At 42.7% G+C, this 19,459-nt stretch overlaps 1 protein-coding gene across 1 annotated transcript in view; it reads left to right on the top strand.

Moving 5' to 3' along the window:
• LOC138167690 (zinc finger protein 665-like) overlaps positions 1-19,459 on the top strand; it is a 64,698-nt gene that overhangs the window by 7,834 nt on the left and 37,405 nt on the right. The window contains exon 3 of the mRNA XM_069096641.1: positions 2,185-2,311. Within this exon, the coding sequence (XP_068952742.1) occupies positions 2,185-2,311 (127 nt within the window). The remainder of the gene's footprint in view (positions 1-2,184; positions 2,312-19,459) is intronic.

Raw genomic sequence — 19,459 nt, 5'->3', positions numbered from 1 at the left:
CTGAGTAATACCCATAAATTTCAAGCAATCTATGCTATCTAGCCATCCTCCTCTGACCCCTTCATTACTGATTCTCCCCATCGAAGATACGATTCTCCCATCCTTTGGTTTAATTGACTTACTATATCAGTGACCTCCTGCTGAGCGAAATGCTCCGTTATCTCCCTGAACTGTGTTGGACCCCAGTGGTTCTCTGCTTAGTATGGGGTAAACTTCTTTTTGAGAATTATACACACTGCAGCCTTCTCTTCTACCACCTGAGCAAGTGTCCAGTTTGCTCTTCTAGAGAGCCTGAACCGTGTAAAACAGAAAATTTCTCATGCAAATCAGCTAAGTCCCTTTGTATCTGAGTTTTCTCTTCTAGCAGCTTGTCTCTGCTTTTACGTATAATAAAATAACCTGTTAGTAAAACCCAGCCTCTTCTACACACTCCTCCAAGTTCTTTCCCTTGTTTATTGGTATTCCTTGCTAACATCTTTCTAAATCTCTAGGTTTTCCCTTCTGTATTCTCAGTTCCCAGTTTTGACAGAGCCATATACTTTTATCCCACTCCCTTGCTAGGGAGGAATAATGTAAGTCCTCCCATCCTGGGATATCCATTTCTTCTTCTAAATCTCTTCTGCCTCCAAACAGAGGTCTGATATTTGGTGATCCCATCCTCATTGTAACATGTAGGGCCAACTCAGTATTCACAGATTAAGAACAAAGTGAACAAAACCAAGAGAACATTGTAGAACATTGTATACAGTAACAGCAATATTGTGTTCAGAAGAGTTTGGGCAAATAAGTCATTCTGACTATTCTAGAGACACTCAAAGTAAAGGACATAAGAAGGGAGGCACTGTCTACACCCAGAGAGAGAACTACCAAAAAGGCATTTGTACAGAATAATGTTGCTGTCATGCATTCATAGACATATGTGTATATAGATATATGAATAGACATATGTAATGGGAATGTAAATTTTAAAGATCCTCCCTGTCCCTAGGCTAAAGTGCACCTGGAGCCTGGGGTGGGAGGCTCGTTTTTCAGTAGATACTTTTTTATTGGCCAGTGGGTCCAAAAGGCTGTTACATTCTCTGAGCCAGGAGAAGGCTATATAAGCCCTGATGTGAGGCTTTGTTTTGGGGCTCACTTTAAGAAGTGTTTTGTGGTTTGATATGGATTCTGGGAAGCCGTTGTCCAGAGCCCCCCGGCTTTGAAAAAACCCAGATGTTGAAACCCAGATGTTGATTTGGTGTGGATGTAATGGCTGGACAGTTTGGAAAGCTGTCTACTTGATCTGTTTCTGTCTTGATAATTCTGCCTGTATACTTTGAAGTTCAGGGTGCTGACCTTTTCCCCCTGAACCCTGAATAGATATATGTCTGACTGATTAAAGTAAGCTTGTTAACCCATTTTGAGTTGCTTTCCTTTATCAAAGCAGATCCAAGAACCTGTGCTGGCAGCCACCCTGGGAACGCTGGGGTGCTTGCTGCTACAACATATAATATGTATTTTTGTTGTGAGGCTTCTGCTTCCCCTCATCCATGAGTTCTCTGTGTCTTTTGGATTTAAGCATGTCTTCCTATAACTCCATTCAATATAAAAGGACATACATTTTTAGAGTTTAACATGAATATGCATGTAAGAGATTAAAAAATGATATTTATTTGCCTTTTTTTTTTGGAGGGGGGAAGACTCGGGTGAAGTGACTTGCCCAAGGTCACATGGCTAGTAAGTATGAAGAGTTTGAGGCCAGATTTTAACTCAGGTCTTCCTAACTTCAGGGCTGGTGCTCTATTCATTGTAGCATGTAGCCTCCTCCCAAAAATGATATTTTAAAAAAAATCACCTATATCTGTTCTGATGAGGAAGGTATTTCCCATCACCCTCTGTCCTGCTCCCCCCCAGATCCACCTGCCTCCCAGATAGTGCACAGACTTTCTCCCTGATTCCACAGGCAGATGCATTTCAGAGGCAAATTCTCCTAAGCTTTATTCTAATTGATCATAGAAAATCCTTTTCCCAAAATGCAGTTGGGCTTTTTAATGACGAGCTTTAGGAGTTGGCTCTGATTCTCATAAAGGATTTCACCTTTCAACAAATCTGGGCTTCAGGTCTGCTCTGTGCATTAATGAGGGTTGGATTATTGAAAGCGGAAGTGTCCTTCAGCTCCACATTCTGTGCCTTTTCATGCTTTAGGGGTTGGTGACATTCAAGGACGTGGCTGTGGACTTCACCCAGGAGGAGTGGGGCCTCTTGGATCATCCTCAGAAGGAGTTGTACTGGGGGGTCATGCTGGAGAATGCCCAGAACCTGCTCTCCCTGGGTAAGTCACTTCCCCTGGTAATGCTGAGTCTGCAATCAAAGGAATATGTTCATCCCTGGAGTGCAGGGTTTGGAGCATTTATCAGTTATGAGAGAGAGGAGAGTGCTGGTCTCCACCTGGCCCTGAATCCTGTGATGGGTCTAGGATCCAGAATATTCTTCCTTTTAACAAGCAGCAGTTTGTAGCTCAGGCTTCTGCTTGTCCCACGTATAGTGAGTTTGTCCTTAATCTTCCTTCCTGTTGCCCTCATATTCCAGCAGACATGGTGGGAAGGGGAAAGGGAAGGGAAGGAGCATTTATTTGCACTTACTGTTTGCCAGGTGCTGGGCCAAGGGCTTTCTTTACAATATTATGTCACTTTATCCTCACAATAACCTTCCACGTTAGGGGATATTATTCTCCCCATTTGACAGTTGAGGAAACTGAGGCAAATGGAGGTTATGTGCCTTTTCCTGTGGCACACAGCTAGTAACTGCCTGAGGTTTGTTTAGACTCTGGTGTGCCTCACTCTGGGCCCAGGGCTCTCTCCACTGCACCATCGGCTGCCTCTGATTTCTAATAATGAAAACTGTGCAATGAGTCCATCCTTCTATGAGGAAGGTGCACCAAGACCAGTGTTTCTGATTCCGACTCTATTCTGGCTCTATGATCTTCTCCCCAAAGCTCAGAAAGAAATGCTCTGAGACTATCTTTCACGGGTCCTGGGAACCACCCTGGGGGCCTTGCCCACATGTCCCTGACATTGCCAGGAATTAGAGACTGGCTGAGAAATAGAATTTGGAAAAACTGGGGTTTGTTGAGTTTACCAGGAGGAGACTCTCACCTGGAGAGGCACAGAGGCCCCCAATGAGCAGTCCACAAGGTTTCTATAGGTGTGAGGGAGGGAGGAACAGGGGAGGGGAGAAAAGCTGGCTCCTCTTGGCCCCTGTTCTGGGACTCCAGTCTGGTCTTGCATATAAGCCTTTTTAGACAGTTTTGGAATTAGAAGTTTCTGCCAGAATGGGACTGGACAGGATGGGGGGCAGAGGTCTGGCTCTTTCTCAGAGCACGTTGGACAACAGGATGATGGGGCAGACCCTCTTTGGGTTACTTGTATTACAAGCCCTAATGGGTGAGTACAGGCTCATGGGTGTGAACATAAAGTGTGAATCTCAGAAGCACCAGCTCTGGGTCTGAATGCCTTTCCCTAAAGAGACCTGAATGACAAGCTTCTCCCCCTGCCCATCCCTGACTCCCCATGCCAGGGCTTCCAGTTCCCAAGGAAGACATGATCTCTTATTTGGAGCAAAGGGAAGCACCAGGGATGCTGGAACAAGAAGGCCTGAGATGCTGCTGTCCAGGTGAGTGAGGTGGAAGCAGGAGTGTGAGGGCTGGGATTACAGGAGGCTGCTGTGTGTTGTGGTGAAGCAGGTGCTGGATTTGGGGCAGGAGGACCTGCCTTGGAACACTTTTTCAGATATTTCCCAGCAGTGGCTTCGGGGGTCAGTCACTGAACCAGTGAGCCTCAGTTTCTCCATCTGTAATTAGAGGGGTTTGGACTCCATGGCCTTTCACCTTCCTTCCAGGGATCAATCTCTGATTCAGAAAAAAGTCATTGTTTGGAATTTGGAGACATGGAATTCTCCTGAAAGTATGAAATGGGATTAGGGCATCTTATGTGAGCTCTTTCCTAGACTTTCAGGTCAAACTTCTAAGTGCCTGCTCTGTTCCAGACCCTGTACAAAGCACTGAGCAAATAAATCAATGCAAGGGACGTCCCCCCTGCCATGGACCTCACAGTCTGGTGGGGCCGAGAACATGCCAGCAGCTCTGTAGAAACTCACTATGGACAGGATACGTTGGAGCTAGTCGGCAGAGGGAAGGCCCTACGTTTAAGGAGGACCAGGAAAGATGTATTGTGGGAGTCAGGCTCTACATGGGGAATCAGGGAAGCCAGGGAAAGCATTCTGGGCAGCAGGGATGGCAAAAACAAAAACCCCAAACCCCAGAGAGTCTGAAGGTGGGAATGACCTGTCCCTGCACCAGAAAGGAGGCCCAAACAAATGGATTACAGCATATATGGGGTTGGGGGCGGGGGGCGGAGGGGAGGCTGAAGGTTGAAAGAATCCTGAAAGCAGGTGAGGGGTAAGTGAGGAAATGCTTTCACAGCCCTGGAGAGGCTTTTATATTTCATACCTTTGCTGGTGAGCCCCTGGAGGCTGGTGAGTACATGGTGACATGGTCAGGTGAGAGCTTAAGGAAAATGAACGTGGTAAGTGGATGGAGGATTGACTGGACAGAGGGAAGAACTGAGGCAGCCAGACCAGCCAGCAGGCTCTGACACTCTGTCAGGTATGGGGTCACGGGTCTGAGCCAAGAAAGTGATGATACTGAGATAGAAAGGGGTCTGTGGAATGATGTCACAAAACGTGACTGTGTGAGAGCTGATGAGGAGGGCATGGCATTGCATTTCTGAGCCTGGACTGTTGGGAGGGTGCCTTGGGTAGCATTAGGAATGGGAGCAGATGGGAGGGTTGGAGGAAAGAGACTGAGTTTCCTTTTGGATATGGGAGAAGTTGAACCAAGAGAGAGAAATGTCATTAAAATCTAGGTAGAGCCTTTTGTTCTTCCAAATGAATTTTGCTACTTTTTTAATGTAATTGTCCCAGAATATCAAGGGAATTAATAAAAAGAAATGCTAGGGAAGGTGGCCTAGCCATACCAGATTTCAGTCTGTATTATAAAGCAACAGTCATCAAAACTACTTGGTACTGGCTGAAGAATAGAGGGGTGGATCAAAGGAATAGATTAGGCACAAGAGATTCAGCATTCAGTGACTATAGTAATCTACTGTTTGATAAACCAAAGATCCCAGTTTCTGGGATAAGAACTCACTATTTGACAAAAACTGCTGGGAAAACTGGAATATAGTGTGACAGAAACTGGGCACAGACCATTATCTAACTCCATATACCAAAATCAAGTCTAAATGGGTGCACGATCTAAGCATAAAGGTTGATACTGTAAGCAATCTGGGAGAGCAAGGAATAGTTTACCTGTCAGATTTGTGGGGAAGGGAAGATTTTATGACTAAACAAGCGTTAGAGAGCACTATAAAATGGAAAATGAATAATTTTGATTACATTAAATTGAATAGTTTCTGTACAAATAAAGCCAGTGTAACCAAGATTAAGAGGGAATTGGAAGAGGCGGCTAGGTGGCGCTGTGAATAGAGCACCAGCCCTGGAGTCAGGAGGACCTGAGTTCAAATCCAGTCTTAGACACTTAACACAAAAACTAGCCATGTGACCTTGGGAAAGTCACTTAACCCCAATTGCCCTACCTTCCTTCTTCCAAAAAGAAAATAAAAAGAGGGAAGTAGAAAATTGGGAAAGAATTTTTACAACCTGTGTCTCTGATAAATGCCTCATTTTTAAAATATATAGAGAATTGAGTCAAATCTAGAAGAATACAACCCATTCCCCAATTGATAAATGGTCAAAGGATATGAACAGGCAGTTTACAGAGGAAGAGATTAAAGATATTTATAAGCATATGAAAAATGCTCTAAATCACTACTGATTAGAGAAATGCAAATCAAAACAGTTCTGAGGTACCACATCTCACCAGTCAGATTGGCTAAGATGACAAAACAGGAAAATGACAAATGCTGGAGAGGATGTGGACAAATTGGAACACTAATGCATTATTGGTGGAGTTGTGAACTGATCCAACCATTCTGGAGAGCAATCTGGAACTATGCCCAAAGGGCTATAAATAAGTGCATACCCTTTGACCCAGCAACACCACTTCCAGGGTTGTATCCCAAAGAGATCATAGAAGTGGGAAGAGGACCCATACGTACAAAAATATTTATAGCAGCTCTTTTTGTGGTGGCAAAGAATTGGAAATCAAGGGGACGCCCATCCATTGGGGAATGGTTAAACAAGTTGTGGTATATGAATGTAATGGAATCCTATTGTGCTATAAGAAATAAGGAGCAGACAGACTTCATAATAACCTGGAGAGGCTTATATCAACTGATACTGGGTGAGAAGAGCAGAATCAGGAAAACTTTGTACACAATTACAGACACAACATATGTGTGATGACCAACTTGGACAGACGGGGCTCCTCTCGGCAGTGCAGGGTTGTAGGACACCTCCCAAAGACTCATGATGGAAAGAAGTGTCCACATCCAGAGAGAGACCAACAGTCCAAATGTGGACGGAAGCAGACTGCCTGCTCTCTTTCTTCTTGTTTTGTTTCCTCCTTCCCCCTGTTCATTTGATTGGTTATAATCCTTCTTTACAACCTGACTAATGTTTAATGTGAAGATATTTGTAGACACTGTATTTTATTGCATGCCTCCATGGCAGGGGGGGGGCAAGGAGACGGAGGAGGAGAAAACTTGAAACTCAAGGGATTGTGGAACTGAATGTTGTAAACTAAAAGTAAATTAATTAATTAAAGAAATCTAGGGAGGGGAGGATCAAAAAAGGGGGAGACTGACAGTATCAGAACCTGCAGAGAAGTCAAAAAGGATTAGGATTAAGAAATGGCCAATGTATTTTAGGAATTTTGAGATTATTGGTTACTTTTGAGAGATGTGTTTCACTTGAACAATAAATTTAGGAGGTAGCATGCAGAGAATTTCTTTGTTTTTTTTTTAAACTATTACAAACACTTAAATTAACTATAAAGGACAAATGAAGGAAGTTGCTATCCACATACAGAGAAAAAAATGATAAATAGAAATATGCCCAGAATAATTTTACATGGATGTATCTATTTGTGTCTAATGGTGGCCATGTCTTGGATGGTGTGGCAGGGTAGAAGAAAAAGAAAAGAAAAGAATAAAAGAGAGAGTTGCCAAGAAAGCCAGGGTAAGGGGTTGGAGATACCAGTGAAAATGGCCATCTCTAGCTGTTTAGCCGTATAACGGAGGAAAGATAATAGACACCATCTCATGGGGCTGAAGTTTCACGTGAGAGTGTTTTAAAGATTAGAGAGAAATGATTTTATTTGTGCTAACAGGCAAATAGTCATCAGTGTGGGGGAGAGTGAAAATTGGTGAAAAAAAGTAGATTCTAGAGGAGGAACCTGGAAGCAGATGAGGGGGTTGAGTGAGATCATTTGCATGTGTAAGGGGATTTTCTTAAGCAAGCAGATTTGTAACTCAAAATCTTGTGGAAATGAATCATGTGGAAACTAAAAATTAAACATAAAATTTAATTAATTTTTTTGGTCTTTGTTTACTTTTAGTTTACAAGATTCATTACCACAATTCCTTGATTTTCAATTTTTCTCCCACCTCCTGCCCATGGCGGCATATAATCAAGTATAGGATCTGCAAATACTTTCACATTAGGCATTAGTCAGGTTAAAAAGAAGGATGGTAACAGATGGAATGAAGAATGTGAAAGAGGAAACAAAACCAAACGAAGATGAAAAAGGGCAGGTAGTTTGCTTCAACCTGGGTTCAATCGCAATTCTTTCCCTGGATGTAAACATCTCTCTCCATCATGAGTATTTTGGGTTTGACTTATGACTCTGGATTGCTGAGAACAGTCCCTTTTATCAAGATTGGTCGTCACACATACCTTGTGTCTGTAATTGTGTACAAATTCCTCCTGGTTCTACTCTTCTCACTCAGCATCAGTTCTTTTAAGCCTCTCCAGCTAAATATGAAGACCATCTGCTCCTTGTTTCTTATAGCACAATAGTATTCCATAACATGCCTATACCACAACTTGTTCAGCCATTCCCCAATTGATGGGCACCCATTAATTTCCAATTCCAGTTTGGGGTTCACTTATGGGAAGAGTTGTGTGACTTGGCCAGATGAGCCTCTGGGCAGCCCTTGAGGCCCTGGCTTTGAAACCCCAGATGCTGGTGCTTCTCTCTCTTGTGACTAACTAGGTATGGAGGTAATGGTCAAACAGCTAGGAGCCCTGTCTGCTGAATTGTGTTATTTTCTCTGTCTGTATTTTTTGTCTGCTTGTATTTTCCGTTTGTTTTTCCTCTGAAGTTCAGGGTGCTGACTTCTTCCTCTGAACTAGGTAAATGGCATAGGTTTGATTACATTAAGATGATTAACCCCTTTTGAGTTGCTTTCCTTTAGAAAAGCAGATCAAAGAACCTGCTCTATCAGCCATCCTGGGTATGCTGGGGTGCTTACTCTTACATCCATGACGATACAAAGGGAGGCAAAAGATAATCTCTGCTGTCACAGAGCTCAGAATCTCTTACAAACAAATGCTGACACAGGGGAAGGCGAGTGTTCTGGAATGGAGACACATTCAGTTCATCAAGGAAAAAAGGGGATAACAGGAGTGAGGATAATCCAGGTTTAAGAAGGAGAGAATTGGTGAAGAAATGGTCAGAATCAATGAAAGCAATAGCTAACATTTACACAGCAGCTACTGTGTGTCATGCAGTGTACAGATGTTGTCTTATTTTGTCCTCATGAGAACCCTAGGAATTAGATCGTATAATTATGCCTGTTTTACAGTAAAAAACAAAACAACTGAGGCAAACAGAGGTCTTGTGACTTCCCTAAGGTCAGATGACTAGCAAGTTTTGGAGGTAGGATTAGAACTCAGGTCTTCCTGATCCAGGGTCCAGCGTTCTGTCCACTGGACCAGCAGTTATATTTTAATTTTTTAAACAAAATATGTTGAAAACACTCCCTTCTGGATGAGGTGGAAAATGGAAATTACTTTTCTTTGACTCTCTAACTAGTCACACTGAGTTGCTAATTGCTATTTAAAAAATTTGCTTTTTCTGTTGGCTCTTGGCAAGTACCACATTAAATGACAAATGTGCTTGAAGGTCAATTGCAAATATTGCTTTTTTGTTGTTGTTTTTTAAATTAGTTTTATATACAAAACAACCTTTGGAAGGATAGGATTTCTTCGGACATGACTTTGTTATTTCTGCCACCTGTAAAGTGGGTACACATTCACTGAAAATCTATTGAATGACTATGCCAGCCGAGTCCTTTGAGAAGCTGCCAGATAGGAGAGTAACATGAATGGAGAAGTTCAAATTAGAAAACAACCTTAGCCTTTCAGTGAGGGGCATTTTAAAGTCTGGTTTTGTAGTAAAGCTGTGGTGTGAAGGGAGCCAAAACTTGTGATCCAGGAATCAGGCTGTTCCTTGAAAGCTAGCTCCAGGTTTTCCCAGTGGTGCAGCCATTCTGTAAGGCCAGCTCCGGGCTTTCCCAGCGATGTGGCTGTATGTGAGAACTTGCCTGATATCCTGTGATCCAGGGCTCTGCCCTGTTCTGGGGTATTAGCCAGAAGAAGTTAGCTCACTACCAGATTATTTATGCATTTTAGATACTATTCATATTTTTATGGAAACATCAAGGCCTACCTGACATCACTGTCTGGCATCTTGGAACTGAACAAAGCAGTATCAGAAAGCCTAGTGACCTATAGTTACTTTCTTTTCCTTTTTACTCTATAGAAATCTTGCTCATTGTATCAGTAAATGGATTGCTTTGACAGTCTCAGCTGGCCCACTTCTCCTTTAGGAGCATCACGAGGTGCTGGCAGCAGTGGTGGTCCATGGTGGACTCTACTGTGCATGCCTGGTGATGATGGTTTTCCAATAGCCTGCCCTCCCTCACTGCTGCACAAATGCAAACCCAAGTGAGATCTTGTTCAGGTGATTTCAGCTTTAATGAGATGTGATTACAAGGCAGACCCAGAAGCAGAGGACGACTCCAGAACCGCCAAGCATCTTTGCATGCCTGTGACTATTTGCACATGAATGTCCAGCCTTTCTGGGAGTTTGGAAACAATTTGATGTCAATTTGAAAAACTGAAAGAACATGTTGACTTGGCCAGAAGCAGGCAGAGTCTGAGGTTCTCCCTGCAGGATCCCCAGAGGCATGGATTGCTGAACATGATAGTTTGGAACCACTGCAAAAAGACAGCAGTTAAGGTTGAAACATACACATACTTTTTGTCCCAGAAGATAAATATCTTTGGTTTTTTGTTTGTTTGCTTTTTTTTTTTTTTGGAGGGCAATTGGAGTTAAGTGATTTGCCCACAGCTAGTAAGCATGTCAAGTGTCTGAGGTCAGATTTGAACTCAGGTCCTCCTGACTCCAGGGCCAGTACTCTGTTCACTGCAGCACCTAGCTGCCCCAGATAAATATCTTTGTAACCAAATTGGATGGTTATTGAACTCCTAAGGTGCCACTGACAGATTTTTATCTCATATCCCTTGGACATCTGTCTCAGTCCTTGAAGGGGTTTGTGAACCTTTGAGGGGAAGGGATGCAAGAAGACCGTTAGTGAAGCATGCTGTTCACTTCTGCACCAAAGGGTGGTGCGCTCCAATTCCTGTGTCGCACACATATTTTTGGACGTGGGCAATGGCAGGCATTTTTTAAAATTGTGTTTTATGGGTGACTTTTAATTTTATTTTAGTGAGCAGATGCATTTAAAGATCTCAATAAATTAATGGCTTAGAAAGAAATCCCTTTCTTTCTAAGTTAAATAGAGAAAAGTGTTGGTATTCTGCATTTGAATTCAGATAATGCCACAGAAAAAATAAGATTGAAAGTGATCTCCAGGGAAATTAGTTTATGGTTATTTGTAGAATAGATCCTGAAATAGTTTGAATATTTAGTATATGTGCAACAAATGATATTGCAACTATGAAGAAAGGATTGCAAGTGCTAACAGTGAAAAGGAAAGAGAAAGATTGAAAGTGGAGATAATTTGTCAAGTACTGTGTACAGAGCATACCCATTTGCAGGGTTTGGATTCTAGGCCCAGCTGCTGGGATTTGGGGCAAGTTACTCAACTATTTTGAACCCATAGTCTGAGGTGTGAATGGCCCTAACTGTGTCATGGGTCTTTTGTGAGGATCCAATATAAATTCATGCATTAAACTCTTTGGAAGGTGAATCATCCTTGGGATGTCAGCTGAGGGCATTTTAAAATGATTTTTTTCTGCCCCTTTAAGATGTTTCTCTTTTCCTGGGGAAATAGAAAATAACTGAGTTTTTGTTCGGCCTATGGAGCAAAAAAGATATGAAGATAGCTGGATAGACAGACAGGCAGATAGGGGTGTGTGTAGAGTCTGTTTGTTTTATTGTTGGCTTTTTTTTTTTTTCAGAAGGACAGATTAGACTGGAAGTGAAAGAAACTGCTGCAGAGCTACCCTTTTCTGTGGAAGAAACTCACAAGCAAAGATTCTTGAGTGATGGTCACCATGACTTCACTTGGAGAGAAGTGTGCACAACATCTGAGGGTATCCAAACTGCAGAGAAATGTTATGACTGTAAACAGTGTGGAAAGGCTTTTAGAGCAAAAAGATGTCTTACTGCACATCAGAGAATCCACACTGTAGAAAAACCTTATAAATGCAATCAATGTGGAAAGTTTTTTCAATGGAAGGAGAGTCTTCTTAAACATGAGAGAATCCACACTGGAGAGAAACTTTATGAATGTAATCAGTGTGAGAAAGCCTTTATACAGAAGGCTCATCTTACTAGACATCAGAGTACACACACTGGAGAGAAACCTTATGAATGTAATCAATGTGGAAAAACTTTTAAATTGCGGGGCAGTCTTAATCGACATCAAAGAATCCACACTGGAGAGAAACCTCATAAATGTAATCAATGTGGAAAAGCTTTTACAGTTTGGGACAGTCTTATTCTACATCAGAGAATTCACACTGGAGAGAAACCTTATGTATGTAATCAGTGTGGAAAAGCTTTTAAATGGAGGGAAAGTCTTGTTCTACATCACAGAACACACACTGGAGAAGAACCTTACAAATGTAATCAATGTGGAAAGACTTATAGATGGAAGGAAAGTCTTGTTGAACATCAGAGAATCCACACTGGAGAGAAACCTTATAAATGTAATCAATGTGGAAAGACTTTCAGAGGTAGAAGGTCTGTTCATGAACATCAGAGGATCCACACTGGAGAGAAACCCTAAGAATGTCATCATTGTTGTAAAACCTTCAGGCTAAAGTCAGCCCTTGTTCACCATCAGAGAACTCATGGGAGATAGAGGAATCTTGTATCTGACCTGAATGAATAAGGAGAAGACTTTGTGTCAACATTATGTCAATTGGGGAACAGTCTTTGGTGAGGGGAAGAAATCAGATGTGTTTGATCAAGGATACAAAAATTGGAGGAATTTAGGGGAATGTTATGTTCTCCCACAGTCCATATCTGTGCAGCGTTCACACTACATCGAGGCCCCTGCCTGAGACAGTCAAGAAACTTCTCATTCAGTTGAGATCCTTTCTGCCTCCTGATTTTGGTGCCCAACAATCATGATGATGAGTCGGGGATTCCCCTGATGGACTTGGTTTTTTTCCATGACTCTATCCATCTCATCTTCCTTCCCCTTCTCCTTTTTTCTTCTATCTTTCCCAACATCAGGGTCTTTCCTAATGAATGCCATCTTCTTATTATGTGGCCAAAGTATTTCAGCTTCAGTGTCTGACCCTCCAGCGCACAGGATGAATGAATTTCTTTAAGTATTGCCTGATTTCACCTTTCTACTATCCAAGGGACTCTCCAAAGTCTTCTCCAGCACCACAATTTAAAAGTGTTGATTCTGTGGCACTCAGCTTTCCCTCTGTTGCACAAGGACCCATGTCTGTGACTCGATGGACTTTTGTTGGCAAGGTGATGTCTCTGCTGTTCAGGATGCTGTCCAGATTTGCCTTTTTTTTTTTAAATTAAAAAAATTGTAAAAACTAAAAATTTTTTTAAAAAAAAAATAAGAGTCATCTTTTAATTTCATGGCTGCAGTCACCATCTGTAGTGGTCTCTGAGCCTGAGGACATAAAATCTTACTCTGCTTCCATTTTCCCATTTCTTCTCCCTCTGTTTACCAGGAAGTGGTGGGAGTATTTGTCAAGATCTTAACATACATATATGTTTGTATATCTATATCTGTCTATCTATCTAGCTAGCTAGCTTAAAATAGTACTTTAAAATCTTTTAAAATATATTTTTATTTTGTGGAATAAAACAAAGAATTTTTTTTAAAGCAGTTGGGGTTAAGTAACTTGCTCAAGATTACATGGCCAATTATTTCTATGTGTGGTGCTAAGTATCAGAGCCTGGATTTGATCCCAGGTCATTCTGACTCTGAGGCCGGTGCTCTTACTCACTGCACCACCTGGCTGCCCCTAAGCAATTGGGGTTAAGTAAGTAACTTGCTCAGGTGTTTCTGGGTGGGTGCTAAGTGTCTGAGCCCAGATTCGATCCCAGGTCATCCCGACTCTAGGGCTGGCCAAAACAGGAATTTTTTATAACATAGTACAGTAAAAAAAGATGAGTGTGAAACTGCAAGTCTATTATACACAATTTGCTATTCCTTTCAAATAGACAACAAAATTATCATGGAATTTATTTTCTTCCCTCAACCCCCAAACCAAGAAATGGCTGCCGTTAGGCACAGATAGGTGTGCATATATTCTACATATGCTCCCATTCATCCCTTTCTGTAGGTGCAGACAGCATCTTTCTTCCTGTGTCCTTTATAGGTGATTTGGGTATTCATCATAGTCAGAATAACTTGTTCTCTCAAAGTCATTCTTCAAACAGCATTGGTGTAACTACATATCATGGTTTTCTTGGTTGCGCTTATTTCACCCTTTAGTAATTCATGCAGATGTCTCCATGTTTTTGTAAATGCTTGAGCTCATCATTTCTCATAGCACAGTAGAGTTCCATCACAACCATATACCACAATTTGTTGAAAAGTTCCCCCATTGATGGCCATCCATACAATTTCCATTCTTGGCTACCCCAAATATGGCTACTATAGCATTTCAGAACATGTAGGCTGCTTTCCTTTTCCCCTAATCATGTTTGGAAATAGAATAAGTATTGGTATGCCTAAAGGGCATAATTCCAGATTGTTCTCCAAAAGGTTTGAATCACTTTACAATTTCATCAACAGTGGATTAGTATCTTCCTATTTTTCCACATTTTCTCCAACATTGGTCACTTCCCTCTTCTATCATTTTCTCAAACCTGGTAGTTCTCCAAAATCCCAAGGGTTTTTTCCTATCTGCATGTGTCTAGTCAATAATGATTTAGCACATTTTTATAATGTTCTATCTATATATTGTTTTGATTTCTTCACTGGAAAACTTGTTCTTATCCTTAACCATTTATCAGTTGGGAAATGAATCATATTAGAGATTTGAGAAAGTTCTAATCACTATTTGCGGATTTCCTTCCAGCTTATTTTTTTCCTTTTTTAAAAAATGTTTATTTTTCGTTTACAACATTCATTTCCACAAGATTTTGAGTTACAAATTTTCTCCCCATCTGTCCCCTACCCACCACCCCAAAACATCTATCCCACTGAATATCCCCTCCCCCAATCTGCTCTCTCCCATATCTTCCCCCATCCCCCTCTGACTTTCCTAGCCACCCCAATCAAGTGAATTCTTAATACCTCTTCCCTTTCTGCCATCGGAGTGGTACCATGTGCACATCTGGGATTGTTGATTTTTTTCCTGGCAACCTCAGTTCTACCTGTTGGTTCCTCCTGCCTGGCATTTTGCATGATGTACTTTAAATACAAGTTAAATAAAATACATGACAACCTACAACATTGCAACCAATCAGTTGTTCCTTGTTCATTTCTACCTGTTGCCTCTTGGCCCTGCTGCAGGTTCCTCAGGAGATCTCCCATCTCTATGAGGACTTGCCACATCTTGTGATCCAAAAGATTTACGATGGTCAGTGAAGGAGGAACAGGTTTTTTTCTGAAACTCCCTTGATTTCATCATACTCCAAAGAATTTAGGGTTAGGATTGACAACTTGGTGTCTCCTTCCTCTGCTTCTTTGAAAACCCGCCTGTTCTTTGGGTAATTTCTTTTCGGTTCATATATTGCTTACAGAATCTAAAGCATCATTTTACTGGCATGTGAAACAATATGTGTTGAAATGATTTTCTTGAAGAGATCTCATCTTTCCCATTCTATTATTCTGTTTCTTTGCATTTCTCATTTAAGCAATCTTTCCCTTTCTCCTTTCCCACTCTGGAGTGACTGCATTCAGTGACCAGTGTAGCTGACTTTAGATTCAATTACACTTTTATTTCTTATACTGACATTTCTAAGTAGGTCACCTTCATGAAACTTCCTGCATAGTTTGCATTGATGTCTGTCCTACCTATACAAGGTCAAATATCCAAATGGCAACACACATGTAACTTTAAATGGTACCACACGGTTGGGACAAATTCAGTCCCATCAAATCTGGACTTACTGTTTTAAATGCTACCATACAGAATGTCAGTTTACCTAAGGGCCATTTGCTGTCAGCACGTTAATTATGGAACCCACTAATTGCAGTTAGTCTGCCTCCCATGTTTTGTCTTGGCTGTCTTTCAGCAGAGCAGGAGGAGGGTCTGAGTCCCAAAGCAGGAGGGTAAGGGGGGTGGGGGAGGCAGAGTTATCAGGGATGACCAGGTTGGGGGATAGTGGCCCAACTGGAATTCAAGCTTGGCATTGGAGGAGTTTGGAGCCCTAGAACAAATCTATGCAGGAAGAGCTCTAGGGCTTTCAAGGAAAATTTTTTTAGGTACCAGAAAACCTTTTTTTAGAAGGTGAGATTGGCTGAGAAGAGTGAGCCCAGGAAGCTGAGATAATGAGGAAGAACCTTCTAAGCATAGGAGGCTGCCACTGGAAGGCCCCAGTGCCAGGAGATGGAGGTTCTTGACCAAGGATGAGCCAGGAGGCCAGTGGCCCTGGGTCAGAGAGTGAGTGCAGAGTAAAGGGGATGGGGTTGGGGCATTCCTTGTGATGAAGGGCAGGCCTTGAGGAGGAGAGTCAAGCAGGGTTCTGAAGTTCTAACCCAATGTGCCATTGGAAGAAAGGGCAGAATCTGGGGTACAGGGACAGGACAGGAGGGGACTCTTTAGGACTGGGAGTACCTACCCTCAGCAGGCTGGCTGTAAACAGGAACCCTAGGAACTGAGATCACTCTGCCTTCTGGAAACCAACTCTTCCGGAGCTGGTCCCAGGTGGGTCTGGGCCAGGATCTACAGGATGCCGGGTCCTGCTGGCTCCCCTTCCTTTGGGCCTCATTTCCCCCATCCTATGGCCTGCTGACCATCCTCCCTGAATCTCACCCAGACTCCCAATCCCATCCCACATGCCCAGGGCACCGTCCCCCACTGTATCATCGCATCCCACTGTCTCAGTGTTCAGACTTCCCCTATAGGACCCCAGGTGCCTGTATCCCTGCCCCCAGCTCAAGGTTAGAGGTTCCTTTGTCCTGCCTTCATCCCGGGCCCCCTGGGAATTAATACTTTGTGAAATGGGGGCAGGGTTACAGGCACACCTTGCACTTCCTGTACTCACTGGGGAAGCCCACACTGAGCAGCAGGAAACAGGGCAGCAAGCTCATTTTAAGAAGGCAGAGACAAGCTCTGAAGAGTGTCAGCAGCAGAGGGCCCAGCTCCCAGCCTGGGAATGGGATGGGGAAGGGAGGCAGAATGAGGAAGACAAGGGGGGACAGAGAACATCCCTCCGCCAGCCATGACTGAGGGTTGGGGTCCCTAGGAAGCTCGGCCTGCGGAGGGCCGGGGAGCCCGTGGATGACGGGCATCTCCCACGTCTGCCCAAGCTCCCAGCCCCTCCACAGAGCCTGCTTCAGCCGCCTTCATGGCTGGTGGAAGAAGTTGTTCCCATCTGCCTGTTCCTGGGTGGGAGGGGTAGTTCTTGTGCCTGGGGCTGGCACCCTCTGCCTCCCCCAGGGTTTTGTGACCTTTCAGTAGCTGTCATAGGTGCTGTGAATTCCCCACTGGCACTGCATTTGATGATGAGGATGGGATCACAAAGTATCAGACCTCTATCTGGAGGGAGAAGGGCTTTAGAAAGAGAGAGATGGATATCCCAGGATGGGAACAATGACCATATTCCTCCCTAGTTAGACAATGAGCTAAAAATACAGGACTTTGTGAAAACTGGAGTTTAAGGCGATGGAGGGAGAACCTAGAGGTCTGGAAAGTTGTCGTGGCCATGGGGATTTGAAGATCTTCCCTGTCCTTCATCAGCCAAATGTAACCACGTGGAGTCTGTGGTGGGAGGAATTTGATGAATGGGTGGAGTGGAGCAGCCAGTGTGGTGGCAGAGAGGATGCAGTATTTGTGGGAAGGCTTTGGAACAGTGGTGCTCTGTGCAGTTTCATTGTGTATAGATTTCTTTGTCGCTATGATGAATTTGGTTTTCTTGTATTAGGATTTGTCTTTCTGGTGTTTGAATAAATGTTTTGGTTTTGTGTTCCGTGTGGAGAGTCAGCTATATTTTGTGATTCAGAATTATGTTGGCATGTTCATATTCACATTAGGCTCTGTGAATATCGTGTTGGCACTACAGAGGAGAAACTGCTAAGGGGATATTGTGATATGCATTTGCATCTATGACCATGATAGTAGTTTTCATTACCTCCTCCTTTAACTTTCTCATACAGTCTCTAGGCTAGTACCAGGGTCTATCTCCACTAGGCCATACAGAGTCAGTAGTATGCTGTCTATTGCATCCATCCGCTGCCAAAGCTAATAGATCAGTTGTATTGTTATTTCCTAGCATGTGATGATCCCCAAAAGGTTGCTGTACAAAAGGATTCTAATACCTTTAAATTTCAAAGAATCTATGTTATCTACCTCCTCCAGCCCTTTTGTCACTGATTCTCACCATTCAAGATACTAGTGATTCTCCCATTTTTGGGGTGAATCAACTTAAAATATCTGTGACCTCACACTGAGTAAAATCCTCAGTTATTTCCTTACACACTGTGTGCCCCTTCCCCCCTCCCCATTCTTTTACTTCCTTCTTATTATTTTCTTTTGTATTATTATATTTTTATTTTTTGTATTATTGTATTATTCTTCTTTTCCTTCCTTTGTATTATTGGACATGCACTCACATTCCTAGAAGCCTCCTCACATGAATTTGTTTCATTTTCCTCCCTGTAATGGGAATGCAAATTTGGAAGATCTTCCCTGCCCTTAGGCTAAAGTACACCTGAAGCCTGGGGTGGGAGGCTTGTTTTTCAGTAGATACTTTTTGATTGGCCAGTGGGTCAATAAGGTTGTTACATTCTCTGAACCAGGAGAAGGCTATATAAGCCCTGATGTGAGGCTTTGTTTTGGGGGCTCACTTTGAGAAGTGTTCTGTGATTTGATATGGATTTTGGGAAGCCGTTGTCCTGAGCCCCCTGGCTTTGAAAAAACCCAGATGTTGAAACCCAGATGTTGACTGGGTATGGATGTAATGTTTGGACAGTTTGAAATCTGTCTACTAGATCTGTTTCTGTCTTGATAATTCTGTCTGTGTACTTTGAAGTTCGGGGTGCCGACCTTTTCCCCTGAACAAGGTAAATGATATATGTCTGACTGATTAAAGTAAGCTTGTTAACCCATTTTGAGTTGCTTTCCTTTATCAAAGCAGATCCAAGAACCTGTATTGGCAGCAAACCCTGAGGACACTTGGGGTGCTTGCTGCTACACTCCCACATGTCTTCCTCCAGAGTGTCTGGGTCCCAATCAAGATCTGCATGTGTAAGGGCATAAAGTCAAACACAAGTAACTCTCCTGAGGAATGCTGCTGTGAATGACTTTAAAGTTCTGATCACATAGACAGTGAACTCTCTATTTATTGAGCAACAAACTAAAGCAAAATATTCACAGCAATATGACATAACAACTTATTACTAAGGTGGTCACATAGTCTTAAACAAAATATATCATTCAGTAAGTCAGGATCTCCTCAATCAATATAAAGTACCCATCTAAAATCTTCTTTCATCTTTATTGGAGGCTGGCTGCCAGTCATTCTTAACTCAATCATCCTTAAGGAAAGTACAGACAACACCCACCCCCAGGTCACAATAAGTCATAATCTCATCAGATAGCACTAACTATCCAAGGAAAGGCCCTTTCATCTTAACTTGAGGCCTACTTCCAAACTCCATGGCTCCTCTTCCACCTCCCAGCTCTTGCCTGGATTCACGGCTGTTGCCTGGATTGACAGGTAAGCAGTTCTCCCAGATATTGCCTGGAATCACCCCTAGGCAGCTCTCCACTCCTGTTTCACACCTCATCTTACACAACAGCTCTTCAAAGTACCTGTTTCTAGGAAGACAAAGCTTAA

This window comes from Petaurus breviceps, unplaced genomic scaffold (genome assembly GCF_028583685.1).
Source record: "Petaurus breviceps papuanus isolate PSGF00001 unplaced genomic scaffold, PetGlider_PUasm1.0 287, whole genome shotgun sequence".
NCBI classification, from domain to species: Eukaryota; Metazoa; Chordata; class Mammalia; order Diprotodontia; family Petauridae; genus Petaurus; species Petaurus breviceps.
Note: the sequence above shows the minus strand (reverse complement) of the source record. Positions and strands in the feature narration are given on the sequence as shown.